This window comes from Schistocerca gregaria, chromosome 7 (genome assembly GCF_023897955.1).
Source record: "Schistocerca gregaria isolate iqSchGreg1 chromosome 7, iqSchGreg1.2, whole genome shotgun sequence".
Lineage (NCBI taxonomy): Eukaryota > Metazoa > Arthropoda > Insecta > Orthoptera > Acrididae > Schistocerca > Schistocerca gregaria.
In genome coordinates, this window is record NC_064926.1 from 49,917,591 (window position 1) to 49,942,383 (window position 24,793).

A 24,793-nucleotide genomic window follows, 5' to 3' on the forward strand; every position below is an offset into this window, starting at 1 on the left:
CGTCGGGAAAGCATGAAAAGTCACAACTGGTACCTCAACAGGGAGGAGATGGCCAACGACATATGTGAGTTTGACAAGTTACATGATAAGAGAGGTAGACTGCTGTGCACTATGGCGTTTTTATTGAGATGCCGTGACAAGCAAACTGTCCCAACGTTTGCTAAATTTAAAAAAATGGTTCAAATGACTCAGGGCACTATGGGACTTCACATCTGAGGTCATCAGTCCCCTAGAACTTAGAACTACTTAAACCTAACTAACCTAAGGACATAACACACATCCATGCCCGAGACATGATTCGAACCTACGACCGTAGCGGTCGCGCGGTTCCAAACTGTAACTTGTAGAACCGCTCGGTCACTGCGGCCGGCTGCTAAATTTAAACGTCAAATTGAATCTGCGGCCGCTGTTAGAATTAAACGATGGGAAAGTGCAGCCGTAGTGAGAGGGTACTTTATACAAGACGGGAACTGCACATGAAGATCTCTTCGAAACAGTGTTATCCTGGGATTGGATAGATAGCTCCACCTGGGCGCTAACTGACTGGTCAAAACAACAAGCCAAGGTTCGCTAAATGTCAAAGTATTCTCGTCTCGAGACCAAACCGCAAGAAGGGAAAGCACTACGTCGGCACACCGTGTTTAACCCCAAGGGCAGAATCCTGGACGACGCAGCTGTTGCAGTGCTCGAGAAAGGTTTGAACTGTGCACCAACACCACGGGCAATTGCAATCCGAGATGTCTTATCTGACAGACAACAGGCAATTTTCAAGATTTACAGTGACGTTGCAGAAGAGATTAGGAGGGACACCTGCCCGATTGTAACACTAGCCCCAGCAAGAAAGTTCAACATCAGCTGAGCAGACAGGAAGGCTCTGAGAAACTTGAGAGCGGACAAAGAACTCGTCATTTTATCTGCCGAAAAGGGGAACGCCACCCTCCTTTCCTCACGAGTTGAATACAACAGCAAGATGGAAGCACAGCTCGACGACCCTGCCTATCACAAGCTAACACACGATCCGACAGGCAAAATCCAGAGAAAGACATTAGATCTTCTCAAGAAGAGTTCTATTCCTTCTAAGGTGATTAAGAGCCTACTCCAAAAGGACGCAGTTCCTCCAAGGCTGTGCAGCCTACCCAAGATACGTAAAGATGAGATTCCTCTTTTCCCAATAGTAAGCAATATTGGAGCTCCTACCTGTTTTCTGCCCAAACATATTACCGTACTGTTGGTACCTCTCATAGGCAAGTGTGATCACCATATCCAGAATTCAGAGACTCCATAAGACGCCTGAAGACATTTAAGTTACAAGCGTTTGATATTTTGCTTAGTTTTGATGTTTTTAGGAAAGTGCAGGACTCGTTAGAGCTTATCAGCAGCCAGTTTGAGAAAGACATTTCTGGCAAATACAGGATGTACTTGGATCAAAGAACAGTCGGAATTGTAGTTGTAAATTGTTGTAGTTGTGCTGCGAAAGTCCCTGAGCTTCAAGAGCTAATAGAAAGTACAGAAGCTGAAATCGTTATTGGTACAGAAAGCTGGTAAAGCCTGAAATAAGTTCTGCAGAAATTTTTACGAAGTCTCAGACGGTGTTCAGGAAAGATAGATTAGGCAGAATTGGTGGTGGAGTGTTTGTGTCTGTCAGTAGTGGTTTATCTTGTTGTGAAGTCGAAGTAGGTACTCCGTGCGAATTGGTATGGGTGGAGGTTATACTTAACAGCCGAATTAAGTTAATAATTGGTTCCTTCTACCGACCTCCAGACTCCGATGATATAGTTGTTGAACAGTTCAGACAAAATTTGAGTCTCGTAACAAATAAATACCCAACTCATTGACCTCTTAGTCACAAACAATCCAGAGCTAAAAGAGAGGATCATGACTGATAAAGGGATTAGTGATCACAAGGTCGTTGTAGCTAGGCTCAATACCGTTCCTTCCAAATCCACCAGAAGCAAACGAAAAATAATTTTATTTAAGAAGGCGGATAAAGTGTCGCTAGAAGTCTTCCTACGAGACAATCTCCATTCCTTCCGAACTGACTATGCAAATGTAGACGAGATGTGGCTCAAATTCAAAGATATAGTAGCAACAGCAATTGAGAGATTCATACCTCATAAATTGGTAAGAGATGGAACTGATCGCCCATGGTACACAAAACAGGTCCGAACGCTGTTGCAGAGACAACGGAAAAAGTATGGGAAGTTCAGAAGAACGCGAAATCCCGAAGACTAGCTAAAATTTACAGGCGCGCGAAATTTGGCACGGACTTCAATGCGAGATGACTTTAATAGGTTCCACAGGGAAACATTGTCTCGAAATTTGAAAGAAAATCCGAAGAAATTCTGGTCGTATGTAAAGTACACAAGCGGCAAGACACAGTCAATACCTTCGCTACGCAGTGCCGATGGTACTGTTACCGACGACTGTGCCGCTAAAGCTGAGTTATTGATCGCAGTTTTCCGAAATTCCTTCACCAGCGAAGATGAATGGAATATTCCAGAATTTGAAACGCGAACAGCTGCTAGCATGACTTTCTTAGAAGTAGATACCTTAGGGGTTGCGAAGCAACTCAAATCGCTTGATACGAGGAAGTCTTCAGGTCCAGATTGTATATCGATTAGGTTCCTTTCAGATTACGCTGATACAATAGCTCCCAACTTAGCAATCATATACAAACGCTCGCTCACCGATAGATCTGTACCTACAGATTGGAAAATTGCGCAGGTCGCACCATTGTTTAAGAAGGCTAGTAGGAGTAATCCATCGAACTACAGACCTATATCATTGACGTCGGTTTGCAGTAGGGTTTTGGAGCATATACTGTATTCAAACATTATGAATCACCTCGAAGGGAACGATTTATTGACACGTAATCAGCATGGTTTCAGAAAACATCGTTCTTGTGCAACGCAGCTAGCTCTTTATTCCCACGAAGTAATGGCTGCTATCGATAGTGTATTTCAAGTTGATTCCGTATTTCTAGATTTCCGGAAAGCTTTTGACACCGTTCCGCACAAGCGACTTCTAATCAAGCTGCGGGCCTATGGGGTATCGTCTCAGTCGTGCGACTGGATTCGTGATTTCCTGTCAGGAAGGTCGCAGTTCGTAGTAATAGACGGCAAATCATCGAGTAAAATTGAAGTGATATCAGGTGTTACCCAGGGAAGCGTCCTGGGACCTCTGCTGTTCCTGATCTATATAAATGACCTGAGTGACAATCTGAGCAGTTCTCTTAGGTTGTTCTCAGATGATGCTGTAATTTACCGTCTAGTAAGGTCATCCTAAGACCAGAATCAGTTGTGAAGCGATTTAGAAAAGATTTCTGTATGATGTGGCAGGTGGCAGTTGACGCTAAAAAACGAAAAGTGTGAGGTGATCCACATGAGTTCCAAAAGAAATCCGTTGGAATTCGATTACTCGGTAAATAGTACAATTCTGAAGGCTTTCAATTCAACTAAGTACCTGGGTGTTAAAATTACGAACAAATTCAGTTGGAAAGACCACTTAGATAATATTGTGGGGAAGGCGAGCCAAAGGTTGCGTTTCATTGCCAGGACAGTTAGAAGATGCAACAAGTCCACTAAAGAGACAGCTTACACTACACTCGTTCGTCCTCTGTTAGAATATTGCTGCGCGGTGTGGGATCCTTACCAGGTGGGATTGACGGAGGACATCGAAAGGGTGAAAAAAATTGCCGCTCGTTTTGTATTATCACGTAATAGGTGAGAGTGTGGCAGGTATGATAAGCGAGTTGGGATGGAAGTCATTAAAGCAAAGACGTTTTTCATCGCAGCGAGATCTATTTACGAAATTCCAGTCACCAACTTTCTCTTCCGAATGCGAAAATATTTTGTTGAGCCCAACCTACAGAGGTAGGAATGATCATCAAAATAAAATAAGAGAAATCAGAGCTCGAACAGAAAGGTTTCGGTCTTCGTTTTTCCCGCGCGCTGTTCGGGAGTGAAATGATAGGCAGATAGTATGATTGGGGTTCTTTCCCGCGCGCTGTTCGGGAGTGGAATGGTAGGGAGATAGTATGATTGTGGTTCGATGAACCCTCTGCCAAGCACTTAAATGTGAATTGCACAGTAACGATGTAGATGTAGAACGTTCTTGACAACCAATGACGCAGCTAACATCCCCCGGTCGTTTCAACCCTTCTATAAGGACATAGTGGGCTTGCAGCTCCACTGAAAGTGATCGATCTCCTGTGGCGTGTAGCGCGATCGCAGTTTTTGTCTGGTATTCAGAGTGGAACCACGAAATCTGAACGTGACCTAAAACGGCAAAGATGGTATACGATCTCGTGTTCTCGCCCTCCAGCGGCGTGATCAGAGAAGCATGGGATAGACACGTGCATGAATACAAAGGAAAAGGGTACGTCTAAGACACCTCAGTTTGGCTACACCCTCGGAGCCACGCTCGCACTTTCCTTGGACACTTCAAAAATGTCACTCTACAGTGACTGCAATTCACTGATTTCTAGATGGCCGTCTGGTGGGCAGCCATTTCGACACACCTCAAGCGAGTGGTGCCACGTCTCGAACTAGCACCTGGTGCTGTATGCGAAAGCCAAGGGGTGTCGAAGGCAGCGCCTGTCGTTTTCGGTCGCGAACTGTATGGGGATCAACGTCCCAAGGGTAAGGGAGATATCACTGACGCCCTTTATGTCACCCTAGAGGCCTTTCCGAGTCGACTCTGAGTGGAGGAGCGACTGAAATGTTTTTCTCGGCCACCCATAAGAAAACCACGTGATTTCAAGGCTTAGTTGTGACCTCCATCAAGAGAATGGGTGAAATGCGGGTAAGAGGGACTGTGACAACCTCCCCATCGTGTGACACGTCCACAGTTGCGTCGGGCAGAACTGTGGGGTAATCTGATGCCAATGTGGCAAAACTGATGCGCATTATGCGTCACCTGGACATCTGAGCTCTGGTATTTTTTCACTTGTTTGAAGTGTTACCGAGTCATGGTCACAGGGCGCCACGCTTTTGCACCATAGCAAAGCAGTGCTGTAGGCGCCACTGGGCCAAATTACAAACGTTTGTGTATTAATGGGAGGCAGTTACGGGGTTTGCAGAAAAGTGACCCTTTAATTCCGTGTGCGGAGTGTAGTACAAAATCTAGCAAACATTGCCAAATTTTATTTTCTACATCAGCCGTATATATGTGTTACCCAGACTGAATTGTAAATAATGCTCAGTCTTTCAAGGACAGTGGGTTTCAATAATATTTTAACCCCGCACGTACACTTATGAACGAAACATGCTCATCTGCTTTATACTTTTTGAAACATAATACAGCATCGAATCTACTTGCAATGAATTAGAAACATCCTTCGTACGCTTCCGAAGATACGTTGCATCAAATGGCTAAGCGAAGGTGACGAAATACCCGTAAATCATGCGCCGTTGTTTCGTGAACGTGGAGTTGCGGCCGATCGAGTTCTGCGCATGTTCACTCGGGCTAATACCTGGAAAATTTTCTGGTACAGATCTCAGCCTGAGCCCACCATTACGCTCCTCAAAGCAATTCATCGGGGAACACATAAAGGATCGAGGTGTGCAGGCGGTCTGCAATAATGTTCACGCTGTCCGTACTTGTCATAGTGTAGTCAATTACTACGGCAGATCCCATGGCAGGCCAGGTGAAGGTCCTCGAAGGCATAATGCTGCCCCCAGCAGTCTGCGTCTATGGCGCAGTGCATGTTTCCAGTAGTCGTTCGTCTCACGACGGTCTCCCCAGACATGACCATCGACGTGTGTAACAACAAGGTACGTGATTAGCGGAGCAGGTGACGTGTTTTCATTGATACTGACTGCAGTAGCAAGCGAACAGCCCATCAACTTCGTCGTTTTCGAAAAAATTGGAAATTTGTGGTAAGGTCTTATGGGACCAGACTGCTGAGGCCATCGGTCCTTAAGCTTACGTACTACTCAATCCAACATACGCTAAGGACAACTCAACACACCCATGCACGAGGCAGGACTCGAACCTCCCATGGGGGGGGGGGGGGCAGGGGGGGGGGGCAGGGGGGGGCAGGGGGGGGGGCGGACCGTGACAAGGCCACCCCGCGCGGGGCCATTTTCGAGATGCTCGTTGCTAGGTACCAGGTCATAACAGTCTACCCTTTTTCTAAGTCGCTTATCTCAACGGATTTCCCTATTTGCTGCACATATCGTAACTACGCTAGAACGAATCCTCTCTACTACGCTTGTAAACTTTCCTTACAGCGTTGCGAGGCCGAAGTGCTACCGGGCGGCATTCCATCTCGCGGTCTGCAGTGATCATAAAGGCTTGCCTGATGCGTGTTTACTGTATACCGTGAGTCTGTAACTATAACACTTGAAATTGATGTGACGTTCAAAAGCTCATTATAATTTTACACAGTTTTCAGTGTTTTCAAGTCTTATCTCGCATCTCGCTTGGATTTGGTTTAATAGAACAGTGTTCAGGATACGAAATAGTTAAAAATGTTCCCAATCAGCGACACTTTATTACGAAATACATACAATCTCGTGATTAATGGAAATATTTTTAATATTTCATAAATTCTACTGCATATAGACCCTCAGTATGGAGTCACCACTTGTAATTCCCTTATCTATCGAGATAGTGAAGTAGCTTGTGCAGATTTGTATCGCGCTAAGCATCACAGGGCAACCTTATTTTTATCCAAAAAGCATCGCAAAAGACGCCTGTCACTACGTCGAGATTCGAAGGTTCCGTCTGCGCGGTTATAAATCTCTTCGCTATTTTTTTAGAAATCCTTCAATCTCCTAGTTAACATGCGTTTACGGTATTATTTTCCTCCTCAATCTGTTGCAACCAATTAGTACAGAGTATTTCATGTACGAATACCGTAGACGTTTAATATAATGAAAAACTAAAAACACATTGCTTCACATTAATTTATGTGACTGAGAATTCATTCTTTGTCTCCATTTTAATTTATTTTATCATGAAACGTTTTTCGTTAGCAGGACATTGCTATATTCAGTAACTTCCAACTTTTGTACTATTTCGCAAACTTTGAGGCTTCCTTAATAAATCTGCTGTCCTCCTAGCCTTGTTTATGAACTGAATTCTCCTTCTTGCCAACAACGCATACGGAAGTTCGTAGAGGCTCGTTAAGTGAAATTTGATGCAATAGGAAGAGAGCAATTTTTATTACTTAATACGTATATCAGCAGAAGGGAAATGTAATAGTGCTGTAGAATGCTTGAAAATAAATTGGAAAACAAATTATTTTTCAGATTACTGTCTAAAGTCAGTGAGACTGGAATGAGGACATCGGACTATAGGAAGATGGAAAATAAAAGTGGAAGACGTCGAAGAGCTATTCTAATTAAAGGGGATATAATGAAATGATATAGTCATTCTACCAACTGTTCAAACTGTGTTTTTTCCCTTTAGCGTTATTTCATAGCTATTGCTCCATTTGGGCGTCGATGGGTGGGGCTGTACTGGCAGCGGCCCGCTGAACCCACTCTTCAGGCAGTAGACGTTACTCATTAACTTAGATTCTAAACAGAAAATAAGAAGACATTAATACCTTGAATTTAAAATTATTTGAAAATGTGGTATTAATGGAAGAATGTGAAAAATAATGCAATATTCATGAATAGTTTAAAAACAGTGCTAGAAATGTGGACTGACAGCACAGTTAAAAACAACTGAAGAGTACCTGAAGAACATTAAACACTTGAAAAACACTGATCACGACAGAAGAGACACTGACAGTTAAAGAGGGAGCACTGAACACTTTCACTATAACAGAAAAGGTAAAGGTGGGAATGGAGGGAGATAAAAGAGTAGTAGTGATGAGGACTAAGGACTGGTAAGAGGTGGTGATGAGGCAGGGCTATGGGGGACGAGGAAAGAGGGGTATTTGTTATTGGGATCTATACATTGGATAAGAAAGGGGGTGAGAAACGACAGGGATGGGGAAAAGCACGAGGTGTGCTGTGGGGAGGGAGTGAGGAGGGAGTTCCTGAGGGTACAGGTATGGCGGGACTGTTGCGGATTTACTGAATTTAGAATTGGTAGGATGGGTACATGGTGGGGCAGACTTCGTGAAGCGGGAGAAGGAGATGGTTGAAATTTCTTTGAGAGAGAACGTGGATAGTGTGCAAGAGAAGAGTTGTTGGAATTTGCAGGCAGAGGCATGGCAGCACACTACGGTTGGAAAGGAGAGGGGATATAATAGGATTGTTGGAATCGGGTTTGCAGATGGTGTAGGTTATCTAGAGATGTTCAAGTGAGTAAGGAGAGGTGGAAATTTGATTAGTTGATATAGGATCCCTGTGGGGGAAGGTAAGCGGATGCAGAAAGCGAGGCAGAAAGAATGGTGGGACTTGTAGACCTTGCGTGGGGCAGATATCAATGCAACATCTCCATATCAAGGAATGGGGCAGGTCAGGGGTTTGTTTGTATGAAGGACAGTGAAAGGGTGTAGTCTCCATGCTCAGCTAGTCAGTAGGTTAGGATTCCATGTCAATTGCCAGTTGAAGGTTAGTCCAAGGTATTTTAGAGTGTTAGTCAGCTGAATAGGTAGATGACATGGAGACAGAAGGTGTAGGCAGTGAGTACTGTAATTAATGCCTGGGGTTTGGAGAGGTTAATCTTATAGAGCCATTGATTACACCAGGAGGTACACTCATTAAGGTGGATTTCACGACATCGTTGGGATTTCTGGAGCGTAGCAGAGAGGGCGAGGAAAGTGGAGTCACCAGCATACTGAGCCGGCCGGGTGGCCGAACGGTTCTAGGCGCTACGGTCGCAGGTTCTAATCCTGCCTCGGGCATGTATGTGTGTGATGTCCTTAGGTTAGTTAGGTTTAAGTAGTTCTAAGTTCTAGGGGAGTGATGACCTCAGATGTTAAGTCCCGTAGTTCTCAGAGCCATTTGAACCAGCATACTGAAGGAAGTGGATAGCTGGAGATGGTTTGCTCGTATTAGCAGTGTATAAAAGCTAAAGGAGGGAATAGAGATTGAACTTTGAGGAACTCTTGCAGTGGGGTGGAAGGTACAGGAATTGAACAGTACTAAGCTTTCTCTATGCCAAGGGAGAAAAAGATGGCAGACATACCGTTGTTGAGCAATTGGGACAGGAGCTGGGTGAGGTTCAGGAGTTGATCATCAGCAGAGAAGGAAGGAAGCAAGCCACAATGTGTAATAGGATGCAGATGGTGTTGGTGCAGATGCATCAGGAGAGAATGGATTCACAGTTATTGCTAAACACCGAGATGCGGCAGATGGGGCGGAACAATGAGTCGTCAGGATGGGAGTTCCTTCACTTTCAGGAAAAGTAGAATTTTGGAAGTTTTCCACAGGTTGAGACAGTAGCATGTGGAGTGATAGGGGTATATAGGGCTGCAAGGGTAATTATAAAGGAAATGGGGCATTGTTTGAGATACTGATAGGTGATACGCTCATGATCAAGGGATGTGTTACGTTTTCTGTGAAGTACTTGTTTTATGTCCTGTGCTGTGATTGAGGTGTTTAATTCCATTCCTTGTATGCTGTTCAAGCAGCGGAAGCTGAGATACAGGGGTGGGACTGAGGTGTGTGTGCATTTGTGGGTATTGGGAGTATTCAAAGTGAGGCATGTTAAAGTGGAGATGATGTCAGAGAGATAAAACGCTAAGTGATTGGCTTTGCTCAAGTCGTCAGGTAAGGGATAACTGTTGTGAAGCAATGTGTACTGAGGGATGGGTTGGGTGCCTGTATCTCAGTGGAATGGTTTCCAGTACTTGGAACAGTTAACTGGGAGAGTGGCATTGAGTCTGGTGCATGTCTGGCGACAGTCCAGTGTTTTTTGGCATTGAGTAAATTACTAATGTTTTGCTCTATTTCACAGTAGTGTGTAAGAGTATCTGGAAGGGGTGATATAAGCGATGGATTCATGGAGAAGGAATACAGCCTGTTATGAGAGAGTGGAGCATGAGGATGTATGGCTTTAGTAGTTAAATGGGGAGGGATAGCATTTGACAAGGCCTTCTGCAGGAAGGCTGTGGCATGGTGGATGTCAGTGTGTTGCTGGAAGGTTAGGTGGTTGCTCCCTGTCTGGTTATCTATGGATTCCTAGTAGCCATTACAGTTGACATGGGAGCAGTCATGTATAACTTTTGGATGGAGTTTGGGATGGGGTGCATGGCGACTGGGTAGCATGTAGGATATTGTGATGAGGGCAGGTAGGTGGTTCCTTCCAATTGGATCGAGGGCCTTTGCAATGAGGTGACCAAGGAGTCTGGGTGATGCTAGGAGACATGCAGGGTGGTGTTACTTTCAGAATGGATGTGCTGTGGTAGGGGGTGTATGTCACTTCGAAGGGAGTTTGTTAACTGACGCCACCACTAGAGCTCTGCAGGGAATCTACAATGTGTGTTGAGGTTGTCAACTACCATATTCTTGGAGTAGGTACAGTCGATATGAGTAATTCATTGTATGTGTGACAGGTCAAATGTATATTGTGACATAGGCGACAGTTAGGGTTTTGAAGAAGATACTAAGGATAAGATGTTTGTAGGGTTCATTGATTAGGGACTGGTATGCAGTGGTGATGTACCTATAATGGTTAACGGCTACTCCACCTCTCGATTGGAGGAGGGGGTTATCAGTGCAGTGGAGGATATAGGGAGAGGTGCACATGCTGTGGTTTTGATGGAGGAAGGATTCATTGGGGATGAAGGTATCAATGTTGTGCAGGAAAAGGGCGTGTTGGTGAGTAGGGAACAGATGTTGCTGTAGTGCTGTCATGCCATAGTGAGAGCCTAGGAAATGGGTTGTATGGGGAAGGGGTGGAGAGGTTTATTAAAGGGTGTCAAAATGGGTGAAGGTGAAGTGGACTGGTTTCGGGGATATGTGACTTGAGTGTTGAGATGGAATACAGAAGGGGCAGCAGGGGAGATACTGAAGTGTGTGTGTGATCGTTAGAAGGGGTGGTTATTTAGGAGTACAACAGTAAGGAAATGAATGACGGGTGGAGGTAGTTGTAGGGAAGGCAGAGATGCTTAGTAGGATGGAAAGACACCGTTAATGCAGGTTTTATGGGGGGATTTGACATTGCACTTGGCAGAGTTGGTAGAGTGAGCATCATTGCAGGTGTTGCATGTGGAGTGGGGAACCTAGGTTGGGACATTACTTAAGGAAGTAGGATTGCCTACAGTGGGAGCAGGTGGGAGGATTCTTACAATTAGGAGTGAGGTGATCATTACATAGAAGGCGTGTTTGGCAGTAGGATTGAGGGAGTGATTTGGAGGGTTTGACTCTGTGACAGCAGTTGTAGATGAGGAGACAATCAATGGCAGTAGCTTGCTCAATGAATACAAACATGATGAAGGTGGGACTAGAGTCATTCAATATATGGTAGGCAGTGTGGATTTCCCTGGAAGAACTGCAATCGAGTTCAGTGACCACCTTCTCTGTCGTGATGTCAGGGTCAGGCTTCATGATCATGGTAGTGAGGGTGGGAAGATGGTGGGAATGCCTTTGAAGGGGATTGTAGGTAGCTGATTTGACTATGGATGGAGAAGAAGGTAATGTGGGGGAGTAGAAGTAGGACTATGTGGAATTTGGGCTTGGCAAGCGATGATTGGGGTGACAGAAATGTGGTCAGCATATGGATACTTTCAGATTTAGAGGATGAGGAATCTGGCGTTTACGAATTGAGATTCAGGGTGGGACAGAATGACAATGTGGACAGTCAAGGGAGAAGGTGCACGGAATGAAACAGTGTACATGTGTTCAGTGGGGTCTGGGTTGGTCTGTGGGTTTTTGGAGGTAGCGCTGGCTGTGTTGTGTTACTTCTGATGTTTTTGGTACCTATGGGATAGGGTAGAGTTGAGGATTTGGAAAGAGTGGGATATGAGGCTGGGCTGGTCCTTCCAATAGGCTGGACTCTGCATGGATGCTGGTGGAATATATTGTGGCATCTGGTGTTGCGATGATGACACAATACGATTTAATTCATGCAGGTGTCACAGGGGCAGTGGTGAATGTGTGTGGGATTGGGAGTGGACGAGGGGCAAAAGAAAATATTGAGGTGGGGAAGATATCGTGGGGAGGGTAGGGTAGGTAGCTGATTTGACTATGGATGGAGAAGAAACTGTGGTAAAGGGGAGGACATGTGGTGGTGGGCAAGACGAAGCCCTCTATGTAGTGATGGCGGCGGCAGTTGTGCAGTAAGAGTGAGGTGGTGAAAGTAAACCAATGAAATGCAAGGAGATGAGGATGAACACACACAGAAGGAGGTCTTGGCGACACAAGCAGAACTATACAGACGGACAGAACAGACTCAACACTTGGGTGATTGGCCTCTCATAGCCTAAGTGAGACCAGGAGTAGTACCAAACGAACTAATACTGGAGATGTATAGTTAGTTGCTGCCCTGTCGACGTTGAACCTGTACATAAGGAGAAGTAATAACATAAATAAGAAAACGATTTAGAAGTGGGATTAAAATTCTAGGGAACATATGTCAACGATACGACTCGCTGATGACATTGCATGCACTAGGAAAGCGAGGCAGAATTGAAGACCTCGGGTGTAACCTGTGTAAAGAGACACTCAATAGGAAACTGATTTATCGCAGAACATAGTAAACGGTGTTCAAAAATGGTTCAAATGGCTCTGAGCACTATGCGACTTAAGTTCTGAGGTCGTCAGTCTCCCAGAACTTATAACTAATTAAACCTAACTAACCTAAGGACATCACACACATCCATGCCCGAGGCAGGATTCGAACCTGCGATCGTAGCGGTCGCCGGCTCCAGACTGTAGCGCCTAGAACCGCACGGCCACTCCGGCCGGCAACAAACGGTGTGCTGTAGCCTGTTTGCTGGAAGTTCCACGGTAATTCGAGAAGTTGTTGCTCTATCTCTAAATTCAGATTTTAGCTTGTGGCAACTTTGACAGGATGTGCAAGTAGTATAAACAGGTGTGAGTGCCACAAACCTGACTGCCTGAGTCGTAATGTGTGCAGTGGCCGCGACAAGAGAACGCTTTTCACGAACGAGTTGTACGAATCAGAGGGTGGTGTGGATACATATGACTCCGATAAACATCTTCAGTTTGTTCCTGAACGGAAATGCGCATAAAAAGGAGGTACTAATCCGGTGAACTAATCCGGTTACTTCCCGTAGTTTACGTCACAGTGCAATGACAGGCATGTTTAGCGCCCTCGCCAACTTTGTTGATACGTTGTAGTAAGTTTCTTATAAAGCGTTATCTACAGCTGTATCCATTGCTTGAAAAACTTATGAATACAAGTAAAACTATTTACCTGCTTACGAGCGTTACTACCCCATTTATATATTCTACACAGCTGGTGTTACGTGTGTATTTATTTGTATATCTGGCGTATGTATGACGGTGTTGATGAGTAAATGCTACGAACTATTAGGACATTTTATTTCTAAAAAAGAAAGAAACATAACTTAATTTCTCATGGTGAAGTGGCTTGAAGCTGCTACCTGTGTCTCCTACATGATATTAGTTTTATACACTATTACTAATCGCAGAACGCAAGCTTTGTATCGTTTTCCTACAACTCAGTATGGATGCTCTCGAAGTCTGCGACCGAACTTGACCGACCAGGGATAGGCGGCTGGTTAAATCAGCTTTGACAAGGGGCACTGAATTCCGTCTTCCTGGAGGTGTGGCGCTACCAGCTCATTCCATAGGATCTGCAGCTCGTCGTCTAGCGGTTGCGTTCTCGTTTCCCAAGCACGGGGTCCCGGATTCGATTCCCAGTGGGGTCGGGGATTTTTTTACCTGTCTAGAGATGAGTTTGTGTTGTCCTCATTATTTCATCATCATTCATTAAAGTGGCGAGATTGGACTGAGCAAAGCAGAATTTGTACAGGCGCTGATAACCGCATAGTTGAGCGCCACATAAACCACACATCATTATTCCATTGGCGCGCAGGTTAGCGCCTTTTTGATGCCATTTCGTGGCGTTGCTATGGTCGGTGCCTAGTTGATATGTTAAAACTGCACAGGCAGGGACAGGGAAGAGGAGCAGACGAACAGAGAGAAGGGTGAGGGGGATAATAAGAGGGAAAAGCAAGAGGAGGTGATAGAGAGAGAAAGAGGAGAAGATGTAAAGAGAGAGAGAGTTGCAAAGGTTGGCATAGGAGAGAGAAAGTCATGACAGGCTGCATCAAACAAGTCTGAACGCTGATGATGTGTCCCCCCTCCCCTGCCAGAAAAAAGCCTAATAACATAGTGCCTAACTGAGACAAAAACGGCAGAATTTAAAATCACCGGTTACTAGCTGGGCCACACACGATGTGTGTGTCTCAGCGCTGTAAAATCTCTATCAGTTTTTTGCCGCATAAGTTCAGAATGTGAGCTCGATTTATTGGAGACAACAGAGATACGAATGTCTATGAATGTTATTAATTGAGATAATAGTTTTCCTCTCAGCATAGGTTAGCAAGCAGTCTTTGCGGCCACATCAAGAGAGGGGCAGCACCCAGCATCGCGAAGGGCAGCGGTGGATGGCGCACGTGGGTTGTCAGCCAGCTATGTGAACAATGTAGCGGTCTGCTGCCAAAATATTGGAAGAGAGGACAGCGTTTCCGATACGTCGTGCTTGCACTGTCATCTTACGCGGCAGGAAACGGTAGAAGATTTTAGCTCACTTACACACCACGAAAACCTTCATGGACAAAACTAGTGCTACGAAGGAGAAAATTAGAAGATTGTATGTAATTGGTTACTTTATTAAGAATCTGCCCCCGGTAGCTGAGTGGTCAGCTCGACAGAATGTCAATCGTAAGGGCCCTGGTTCGATTCACAACAGGGTCGGAGATTTTCTCCTCTCAAGCACTGGGTGTTGTGTTGTCCTAATCATTATCTTTTCATCCCCGTCGATGCGCAAGTCGCCGAAGTGGTCTCAAATAGAAAGACTTGCACCCGGCGAACTGTCTACCCGACCGAAGGTCCTAGTCACACGACATTTATGTTTATTTACTCCATTAAGAACTTATTGTTCAAGTTCTTATTGCATTTATTTAATTTAAGTGAAAATGAAGTACCTGTAATTGTAAACAGAAAAGCTAGTCAACTGAACCAAGGTGAAACAGCCTGTTATGTGAGATCGGTACATGGAACACTCCATTTAAAACCAACACTCTTCTAAATATGCGATCATTCGTTGCACTTGTAAAAAGCAGCGTTTCTTCCAGGTCGCCGAATTCTCGTCATATACCTATTGGTAGCTTTCGTAGTGGATTCCCTTCTGCAGCTTTCTTTCCTTCGCCTCTGTTGCAGTGACGGATTCGGACAACACGCTGCCCCGCAACCTGTCACCGGACATCCTCTCCGCCCTGGAGGGTGTGCGCTTCATCGCCCAGCACATCAAAGACGCGGACAAAGACAATGAGGTACGTGACCCTGAACTGCATCACAATATAGTTTACCCCAGCTAACATCCATACCTGTGTTTACCTGTTTCTCGGTTTCTTGAACTCTGCTACAGCCACAGACTCGTGTTCTTGACTCTGACGGTACACAGCGGCGTTCAGCTGTCCAATGAACTAACTGTGTTCCGAGCCCTAAGTGAGAAGTGCATACCTCGCTCAGGGCCTTCTTGCCTCCTCCGACTTATCCACACATTCTGCTCTTTCACTGTTCACAATAGCTGGTTCCACAGTATCAGGTTAGAAATGTTATGTTACTGACCCGTTGTGTAAACAAGTGCACTTGTTAGAGCAGAAATCACAGCATCCTTACGTCGACGAAATGCAGATCCAGGAGTTGATAAAACATTTATGTTTTGTGGTAATTGTAAATAATTGTAGGAAGTTGAAACCAGGAATAAATACTTTTTCCTCAGATGTTCTGAATAGCATTTAATTCCTATCGTCAGAATCTCTATCGCATCTGACATAAGGCGTTGTGATTCTTGGCGAAAACTTCCTGCCACATTATGCTCTTGGTCTTTCTAGAATGTTAAAAATTAATTAGCTGTAACTGTGAGATATTTGTAGAAAAGCTTCAGCTGCTGTGGTTGTGGGCTTCAGTCCTGAGTCTGGTTTGATGCAGCTCTCCATACTGCCCTATCCTGTGCGAGCTTCTTCATCTCTCAGTATTTACTGCAACCTACATGCTTCTGAATCTGCTTAGTGTATTCATCTCTTGATCTCCCTCTACGATTTTTACCCTCCACGCTGCCCTCCAATGCTAAATTTGTGATCCCTTGATGCCTCAGAACATGTCCTACCAACCGGTCCCTTCTTCTTGTCAAATTGTGCCACAAAGTCCTCTTCTCCCCAGTTCTATTCAATACATCCTCATTAGTTATGTGATCTACCCATCTAATCTTCAGCATTCTTCTGTAGCACCACATTTCGAAAGCTTCTATTCTTGCCCCAACTATTTATCGTCCATGTTTCACTTCCATACATGGCTACAGTCCATACAAATACTTTCAGAAACGACATCCTGAAACTTAAATCATTATTCGATATTAACAAATTACTCTTCTTCAGAAACGCTTTCCTTGTCATTGGCAATCTACATTTTATATCCTCTCTACTTCGACCATCATCAGTTATTTTGCTCCCCAAATAGCGAAACTCCTTCACTACTTTAAGTTTCTCATTTCCTAATCTAATTCCCTCAGCATCACCCGACTTACTCGACTACTTTCCATTATCCTCGTTTTGCTGTTGTTGATGTTCATCTTATATCCTCCTTTCAAGACACTACCCATTCCGTTCAACTGCTCTTCCAAGTCCTTTGCTGTCTCTGACAGAATTAGAATGTCATCGGCGAACCTCGAAGTTTTTATTTCTTCTCCATGGATTTTAATACCTACTCCGAATATTTCTTTTGTTTCCTTTACGGCTTGCTCAATATACAGATTGAATAACATCGGGGACAGGCTATGACACTGTCTCACTCCCTTCCCAAACCACTGCTTCCTTTTCATGCCCCTCGACTCTTACCACTGTCATCTGGTTTCTGTAAAAATTGTAAATATCCTTTCGCTACCTGTATTTTACCCCTGCCACCTTTAGAATTTGAAAAAGAGTATTCCAGTCAACATTGTCAAAAGCTTTCTCTAAGTCTACAAATGCTAGAAAAGTATATACCATATTTATTCTTGGCCGCTTTCGGTTACTTCACCCATCACCAACTGGAAGAAAAATTATAACATCTGTTGGTTTAAAAATGCACATTTATCATAGCAGACACTTTTTATACCAACAATAACAATAACAAAACGTGGAGTACAACATAAGCAGAATTTGACAATGTCTTGAAAAACTTTGCTAAGTTGAACATATACTCCTGACAGTTACCAGCCATCTCAGGCCTGAGATAATGCATTTTTAAACCAAAAGATGTTATAATTTTTGTAACTGCTGATGGTTGAAACAACCGAAACCTGTCGAGAGTACGTATATCATATACAACTCAGGACAAATACAAATGTCTTTCTATAAACCTCTACAACGTAGGTGTCTGCATGCACATATCTGTAACCTACTGTCATTTCTTCCTTTACTTATGACTGCTTCTGCCGCTGGGGCTTTCTTATCATTGTGTAATGTTGCTTGTTGCTATCTTGGGAAAGTTTCGTGTCCAGTACGTCAACAACTGCACATTTTGTATTTTCTTCTCTTTTTCTTTCTCCTAGTCTAAAACTCGTATCATACTTTAATTTGGATTTCGCAGTGCTAGTGGTATAGAGTGGTGTGATGCCATTCCTCTCGCCACCACTCCCGCCTGCTCCCTGTGGGACCAACTGTACCCTATCTGTTTGCATGTACCATTATCCATGTTACAGGGTGGGAACGTTTTCGGGATGTTTGCCAGTCTGTTAACTGAGGTGGGATGTGGGTACCAGCCCAGTATTCAGATAGTTCGATGGGGAAAACCACCTAAACATCACACCCAAGGTGTCCGCCGCACTGACCTTCGTTGTTAGTCGGCCGAGTGGATTCGCCAGCGCCAGCGCAGCTCCCTGAATCCCGAAGCAGCATGCTAACGTGAGCGACTATTTGGATGGATCCGTTCTGCGTTTCATTAGATAATAATAACTTTCTCCAATGCGTTTCATTCAGCATTTAAGTCGATAAGCACTTGTTGCCATGGCGATTGAGACTTTGGCCAAGATGAAATCGTTTGTGGCGGGCGGATTTTCAGCACAAGTGCAACGTTGAGACGTGTTCTGTTCAATGCGTTTCATTCAGCAAAGTCAATAAGCACTTGTTGCCATGGCGATTGAGACTTTGGCCAAGATGAAAACGTTTGTGGCGGGCCGATTTTCAGCACAAGTGCAACGTTGAGACGTCATCTGTTCAATATGGGCGTCCATGATCAGCCAAATCATCAAATACAGTGCCGACGACGCGCCAACGGTATTTTTTTTTTTTTTTTGAGTGGAGCAACTGCAGCACATCGTTTAGAACACTTTAGGAATAAGCACATTTGCTTTTCCAGAGTCATTCTGCAATAAAATCACTCCGTAGTGGACGGAGAGGCTATGCCGACGAATAGATATTGGAGCACAAAAGAATTCTGAATGTGTCTCACTGAATGAAGCCAAACAGTACCAATGTATCGTAACGAAAGATTCATGGGCACTGTCTGCTTCTGTGGCGTGAGCAATTTTCGTGTAGTTCATTGGAAAAGTCTCTAAAAGTTCAGTGTCCTGCGCATCGATCTGACAACAAGAAGCGGTGGCAGCATCGAATTCAGAATCAGAACCAACAGGAAGGCAAGACAGGGCGTCAGCATTTGCATGGCTGGTACAATATTTCGCACAGATGTTGTGACAATAACATAGCACATCGTTGCATATTCGGAGCCGTGGCGGGAGAGGTTTAGACGGATGAAACAAAGACTGAAGTGGCTAGGTAAAACAGACAACGGTCAAGCTTTGTCACGCCATATATAATAGCGAGCGCTTCCTTCTTGGCTTGCGAATAGTTACATTCAGTCCTGGTAAATTAGTTGGAAACGAAAGCAGTCGGCCTGTCCTTTGAACCAAATCTGTGCATGAGCACAGCACCAATTCCGTACGAAGCAGCGTCCATTGTCACAATCATAGGCTTAGCGGGATCGAAATAAGCAAGGCGACTGTCACTCAGCAAGGCATTTTTAAGTTTCAGGAATGCATCCTGACACTCTTTGGACAAACAAGAGGCACATTCTGCCGGCCCAAAAGACACAACGGAGCCGCGACCTGGGCTGCGCTACGTATAAACCGGATATATTATGACATGTTCCTGAAAACTGACTACAGTTCCGTGACCTTTCGTGGAGCAGGGAGATCTCGGATGGCCAGCAATTGTGAATGAACGGGATAAACACCTTGGCTGTTAACAACAGGAAGTAAGTACTGAATTTCTGTCAAAAAAGGCACGTTTGTCCAGGCGAGGCTTCAAACCTACAGCTGAAAGTACTTGAAAAAGCGTTCAAAGGTTACTGATATGTTCCTCCAGTGTACATCGCGACACCACTTTGTCGTCCATGTAATTTTTGCAGTAAACTATTCTGAGTAGCGTTGGAATATGGCAGGCGTGGAAGTGCTGACAAAGGGTAAGCGCAGAAATTTGAACAACCATAAATCTGTGTTGACCGCAAAGACTTTCTGAAACTACTCTTCTAACGGGTTTTGCAAATACGCATCGAGTAAGTCAATTTTTGAAAAATAGCGGCCTGCACCAAGCCTGTCCAATAATTACTCAGAGGGAGGCGACGGATAAGCATCAATTGTTGATTGTGGATTCACAGTGGATTTAAAATCGACAAAAAGACGAAGTCACTAATGGAGAACTGCACGAGGTACAGGATGCACCCGAAGAAACTTAGGTTGCTCATTGATCACAAACAGGTTGATTGGCTATCGTTGCACAGCACCCGGACAGGGTGAAGGCACATCTTGAATTTGGTCGTTAGTAACGCTGGTAGCAGGTTTAGAAGAAACTACATGCACTACGTGAAAAGATGCTTTGTGCTTATGAGAGCGAACATGGGTAGTATTCTCTTTGTGTGGCAAGCACACAGACTTTAATGACCTGGTCTTCCGCAAGCATAGCAAGATGCGGTCAGCGAAGGGCAATATTGAGCACGGAAAAGCAGCGGGGATATGATTTCACAGCAGACACACGCATTGACACTTTCTAATTTCGTCCACAGTGCAGTGGCCTGTTTGCGGCTGGCGGTCAGTTGCAAGGACGCAGCTGTTTGTCACTTTGCATGACACTGAAAATTGGATCTGACTCAACGTTTTCTACGACACTATCACATGAGTCATGATGTTCAATAATTTGTAACCCTTGTTTCAAAGTAGCATCAGAATGTTTGAGATTTTATTCACGAGTCCTACTGTCTCGCACATTGTATGTAATTGCGTCACGAATCATTGTATCATTCTAGTAGTGTCCACAGCTATACTGAAAACGACACTACCTTGCCGAACCCTGCAGTTCACTGATCCATGTCAGTATGTCTGTTCTGGCATCTACATCTACATCCATATTCCGCAAGCCACCTGACGGTGTGTGGCGGCATTTTCTGCAAGCGAAAGAACTTATAACGAGCTTCAGCAACCTGTACCTGATCCTCATAATACTTATAGTGAGGGTGGAGCCGGCCTACTAGCCGGGAATAACTTCTGAGTGAGGCGATAAACTCCTGTGCCTGCCATTGACAAGAAATGAGAAAGAATCCCAGTACTCTGCACGTGATCCACATCTACACCTACATACATACTCCGCAATCCACCATACGGTGCGAGGAGGAGGGTACCTCGTACCACAACTAGCATCTTCTCTCGCTGTTTCACTCCCAAACAGAACGAGGGAAAAATGACTGCCTATATGCCTCTGTACGAGCCCTAATCTCTCTTACCTTATCTTTGTAGTCTTTCCGGGAAATATAAGTTGGCAGCAGTAAAATTGTACTGCATTCAGCCTCAAATGCTGGTTCTCTAAATTTCCTCAGTAGCGATTCACGAAAAGAACGCCACCTTTCCTCTAGAGACTCCCACCCGAGTTCCTGAAGAATTTCGGTAACACTCGCGTGATGATCAAACCTACCAGTAACAAATCTAGCAACCCGCCTCTGAATGTCCTCCCTCAATCCGACCTGATAGGGATCGCAAACGCTCGAGCAGTACTCAAGAGTAGGTCGTATTAGTGTTTTATAAGCGGTCTCCTTTACAGATGAACCACATCTTCCCAAAATTCTACCAATGAACCGAAGACGACTATCCGCCTTCCCCACAGCTGCCATTACATGCTTGTCACACTTCATATCGCTGAGCAATGTTACGCCTAAATATTTAATCGACGTGTCTGTGTCAAGCGCTACACTGCTAATGAAGTATTCAAACATTACAGGATTATTTTTCCTATTCATCTGCATTAATTTACATTTATCTATATTTAGAGTTAGCTGCCATTCTTTACACAAATCACAAATCCCGTCCACGTAATCTTGTATCCTCCTACAGTCACTCAACGTCGACACCTTCCCGTGCACTACATCATCAGCAAACTGCTGCACATTGCTATTCACCCTATCTAAAAGATCATTTATGTAGATAGAAAACAACAGCGGACCTACCAAACTTCCCTGAGGCACTCGAGATGATACCTTCACCTCCGATGAACACTCACCATCGAGGACAACGTACTGGGTTCTATTACTTAAGAAGTCTTCGAGCCACTCACATACTTGGGAACCAATCTCCTATGCTCGTACCTTAGTTAGGAGTCTGCAGTGGGGCACCGAGTCAAACGCTTTCCGGAAGTCAAGGAATATGGCTTCTGTCTGATACCCTTCATCCATGGTTCGCAAGATATGTGAAAAAAGGACGAGTTGCGTTTCGCAGGAGCGATGCTTTCTAAAGCCGTGCTGATGCATGGACAGTAACTTCTTCGTCTCAAGGAAATTCATTATATTCGAACAAGAGAATATGTTCGAGAATCCTGCAACAAACCGATGTTAAGGATATTGGTGTGTAATTTTGAGGATCCGTTCTTCTACCATTCTTATATACAGGCGTCACCTGCGCTTTTTCCAGTCACTGGGAACTTTACGTTGAGCAAGAGATTCGCGATAAATGCAAGCTAAGTAAGGAGCCAATGCAGTACAGTACTCTCTGTGAGTGAGCGTTAAACTGACCATAGTACTGGTTAAATTCCTCGTGCTGGTCATTCAAATCCCGGATTGGTGGAATGCACAGAGGTGGTTCCACGGATGTAGCTGACTGTTGTCACGGAGTTGATACAGCAGTGGCTTTTGCATCTCTGAGCTGCTGGACTGCTGTCATCAGCTGCAACGTTTAGTGGTTCTGAAACTGAATAAACTGCTTTAGATCAAAGGCACAAGAAACGTAGGCACAGGTGATGTAGGAAGCTGGTTGGAGGCGATTTTAATTAGAGAAGCGCCGCAACAAATTACATGTAGAAGAAAGACCACAATTAGTAGCAATGACCCTCTGAAAGAAAAGAGAAAAATTTAGTGATGCACTATGATGGAGCGGCAAAGAGCATTGGGTCCATTATCCCAATTGCCAAATGTGTCAGCTACTGTGGGAGTCAGCACAGATGCTACCGAGGAAGGAGAGAAAATGCGATGGCCGGTGGCAGGAATCCAAAATGGCCTATACTTCAAACTTGAAAATTAGTTGAACATTTTACCTCTCTCGTGGCTTCCTGTGCCACAACTTTCAGGCACTATTATACACTATTACTACCGGCAGAACTGAGGCTCTCGAAGCCTGCAAGCGAAATGGGGCCGAACAGCGATGAGCGGCTGGTTAAATTAGTGTTGGCAGGGAGCACTGGACTCTGCTTTCCTGGCGGTGTGGAGTTGCGTCTACTGACGTGTGGGTCACCGCCTTCTTGATGTGGTTTTGTGGCGCTACGCTGGTCGCTGTGTAGTCACTGCTTTATTACTTTACAAGAAGGGAACTGTTGAACTCAAACAAAGCAGCAACTCCTTGTACAAAGACCTCCACACGTCCACAAATAATAATTTTACGCATCTGATGGAATAGTAATGGTGTGGTGTAATGTGAATTGCTTCCCTGAAGTGTAATCATCATTGCTTACATTTATTGTCAACACCTGAGACGTCTTGTAGATGCAGTCCAAGAACAACGATCAGGAAGAATGTGTGAGGTGATGCTACCCCACAGTAACCCCAGCCTGTAGTCTGCTAGACTAACAAAAAAGCACTATACAGGAGTTGGATTGGTAAATCATTTCGCACCTACCTCATTCTCCTGATCTTGTGCCCTCAGATTTTCACCTTTTCCTCTCTCTACCGAATAACCTTCAATGAACTTCCTTTGCAGATCAAAATCCGCTCCAAACGTGATTGGACCCGTTCTTCGCCTCCAAACCATGTGGTTTTTACAGTCACGGGATCGAAAAGTTATCACAGCGTTGGCAGACTGTTGTAAACAGTAAAGGAGAATGTATTATTAAAGACTAGAATCTCTGTTCTTTGTATCCGTCATGTTTACTAAACTTACGGAAAAATGCGACCAACTTATGCACCAACCCAAATAGAAACTAAAGTCGCTTGCTCGCATCCATCTTTATATGCAGGCAAATCGCATGAACTGCGGAATGGATTTTGATCAGATGTTGATTGATACATGCACTGATTTATGAGGAAAGTTTCTGTATATAATTTACAAATATTTTGCACAAGTTATCTGAATTATGATAAATTAAAATTATGTAGTGAAAACGATGCTACTGCCACCTAGTGAACAACTGCCATAGCTTGAGAGAGCAGCAGTGCCTCGAGAATGCAACAAGCGAGATGTAATTCACTTCTGGTGCTACGGTCTAGTGGTAGAGCAAATGGTTGGAATCCTGACTGGGTCTCTTTTCCCACTCTCCATTTCAACCTAGAATTCGCTTCTCAGTCATGTGGAAATAAGAATTTAGAAATATGACGACAATTTCAGATTGGGCATCAGATTAGCAATCGCAATTTGCACACTTAATTCACTGTAAATCCTTTGAACCCAGGCAATAATTATAGGACATTTACCTTACCCTTTACAACCGTCCTATCCAGCTGACCAACATACTAAAATATCTTGGTTTAACCCTCCACCAGCAACCAATGTGGAACCCCACCTACTTACCATCTAATAGAAAGCCAACAATAGATTGAAACTACTAACAGGCCGGACTTGGGGATTACATCCCTCCACTATCCTCCACACCTAAAATACCTTGATCCAACCCATTCTTTGTTTGCAAATTTGAGTGGATCTCCACACCACCAAAGTTCTATAAATCCCTCCAAATCCTCGAATGCCATGCATTCCGTCTCGCTTTCCGCGTTCATTTACCTTCCCCCCAATTGGATCCTCTACCATCTCATCAAATTCCCTCCTCTCCTCACTTACATCAAACACCTACACATCTCCTATGCTGCCTGCAAACTAGTCTCCAATAACCCCATTGTCTCCCCTCTGATATCCCCTGCTGCCACACCTTTACCAACACATCCCTCCATCCTTCACCTCCACAAACTCCATATCTTGTTCCAACGTAACTTCAGCGAACTCTCTCTCCAGAGAATCAGACCTGCCCTGATATTTATCCCTCCTACCAACTTTAACCCTTCCCCACCACGTCAGGGATCCTCTCTCCTTTTACCTCTACACTCACCTGTATCCCTTTTTTGTTGTCCCACTACCCTCCCCACACGCCATTACTTCTCCGCACACTCTGTCCTTCCCAATATCTGTATTCCCACAATCTGCTTCGCCTCATACCTCTCATCTCCATAGTTTC

At 44.5% G+C, this 24,793-nt stretch overlaps 1 protein-coding gene across 4 annotated transcripts in view; it reads left to right on the forward strand.

Annotated features, from left to right (window-relative positions):
• LOC126281676 (acetylcholine receptor subunit beta-like 2) overlaps nucleotides 1–24,793 on the forward strand; it is a 287,589-nt gene that overhangs the window by 244,479 nt on the left and 18,317 nt on the right. For all 4 annotated transcript variants that reach the window (XM_049980839.1, XM_049980841.1, XM_049980837.1 and 1 more), the window contains one exon: nucleotides 15,279–15,391. In XM_049980839.1, coding sequence (XP_049836796.1) covers nucleotides 15,279–15,391 — 113 coding nt within the window. The remainder of the gene's footprint in view (nucleotides 1–15,278; nucleotides 15,392–24,793) is intronic.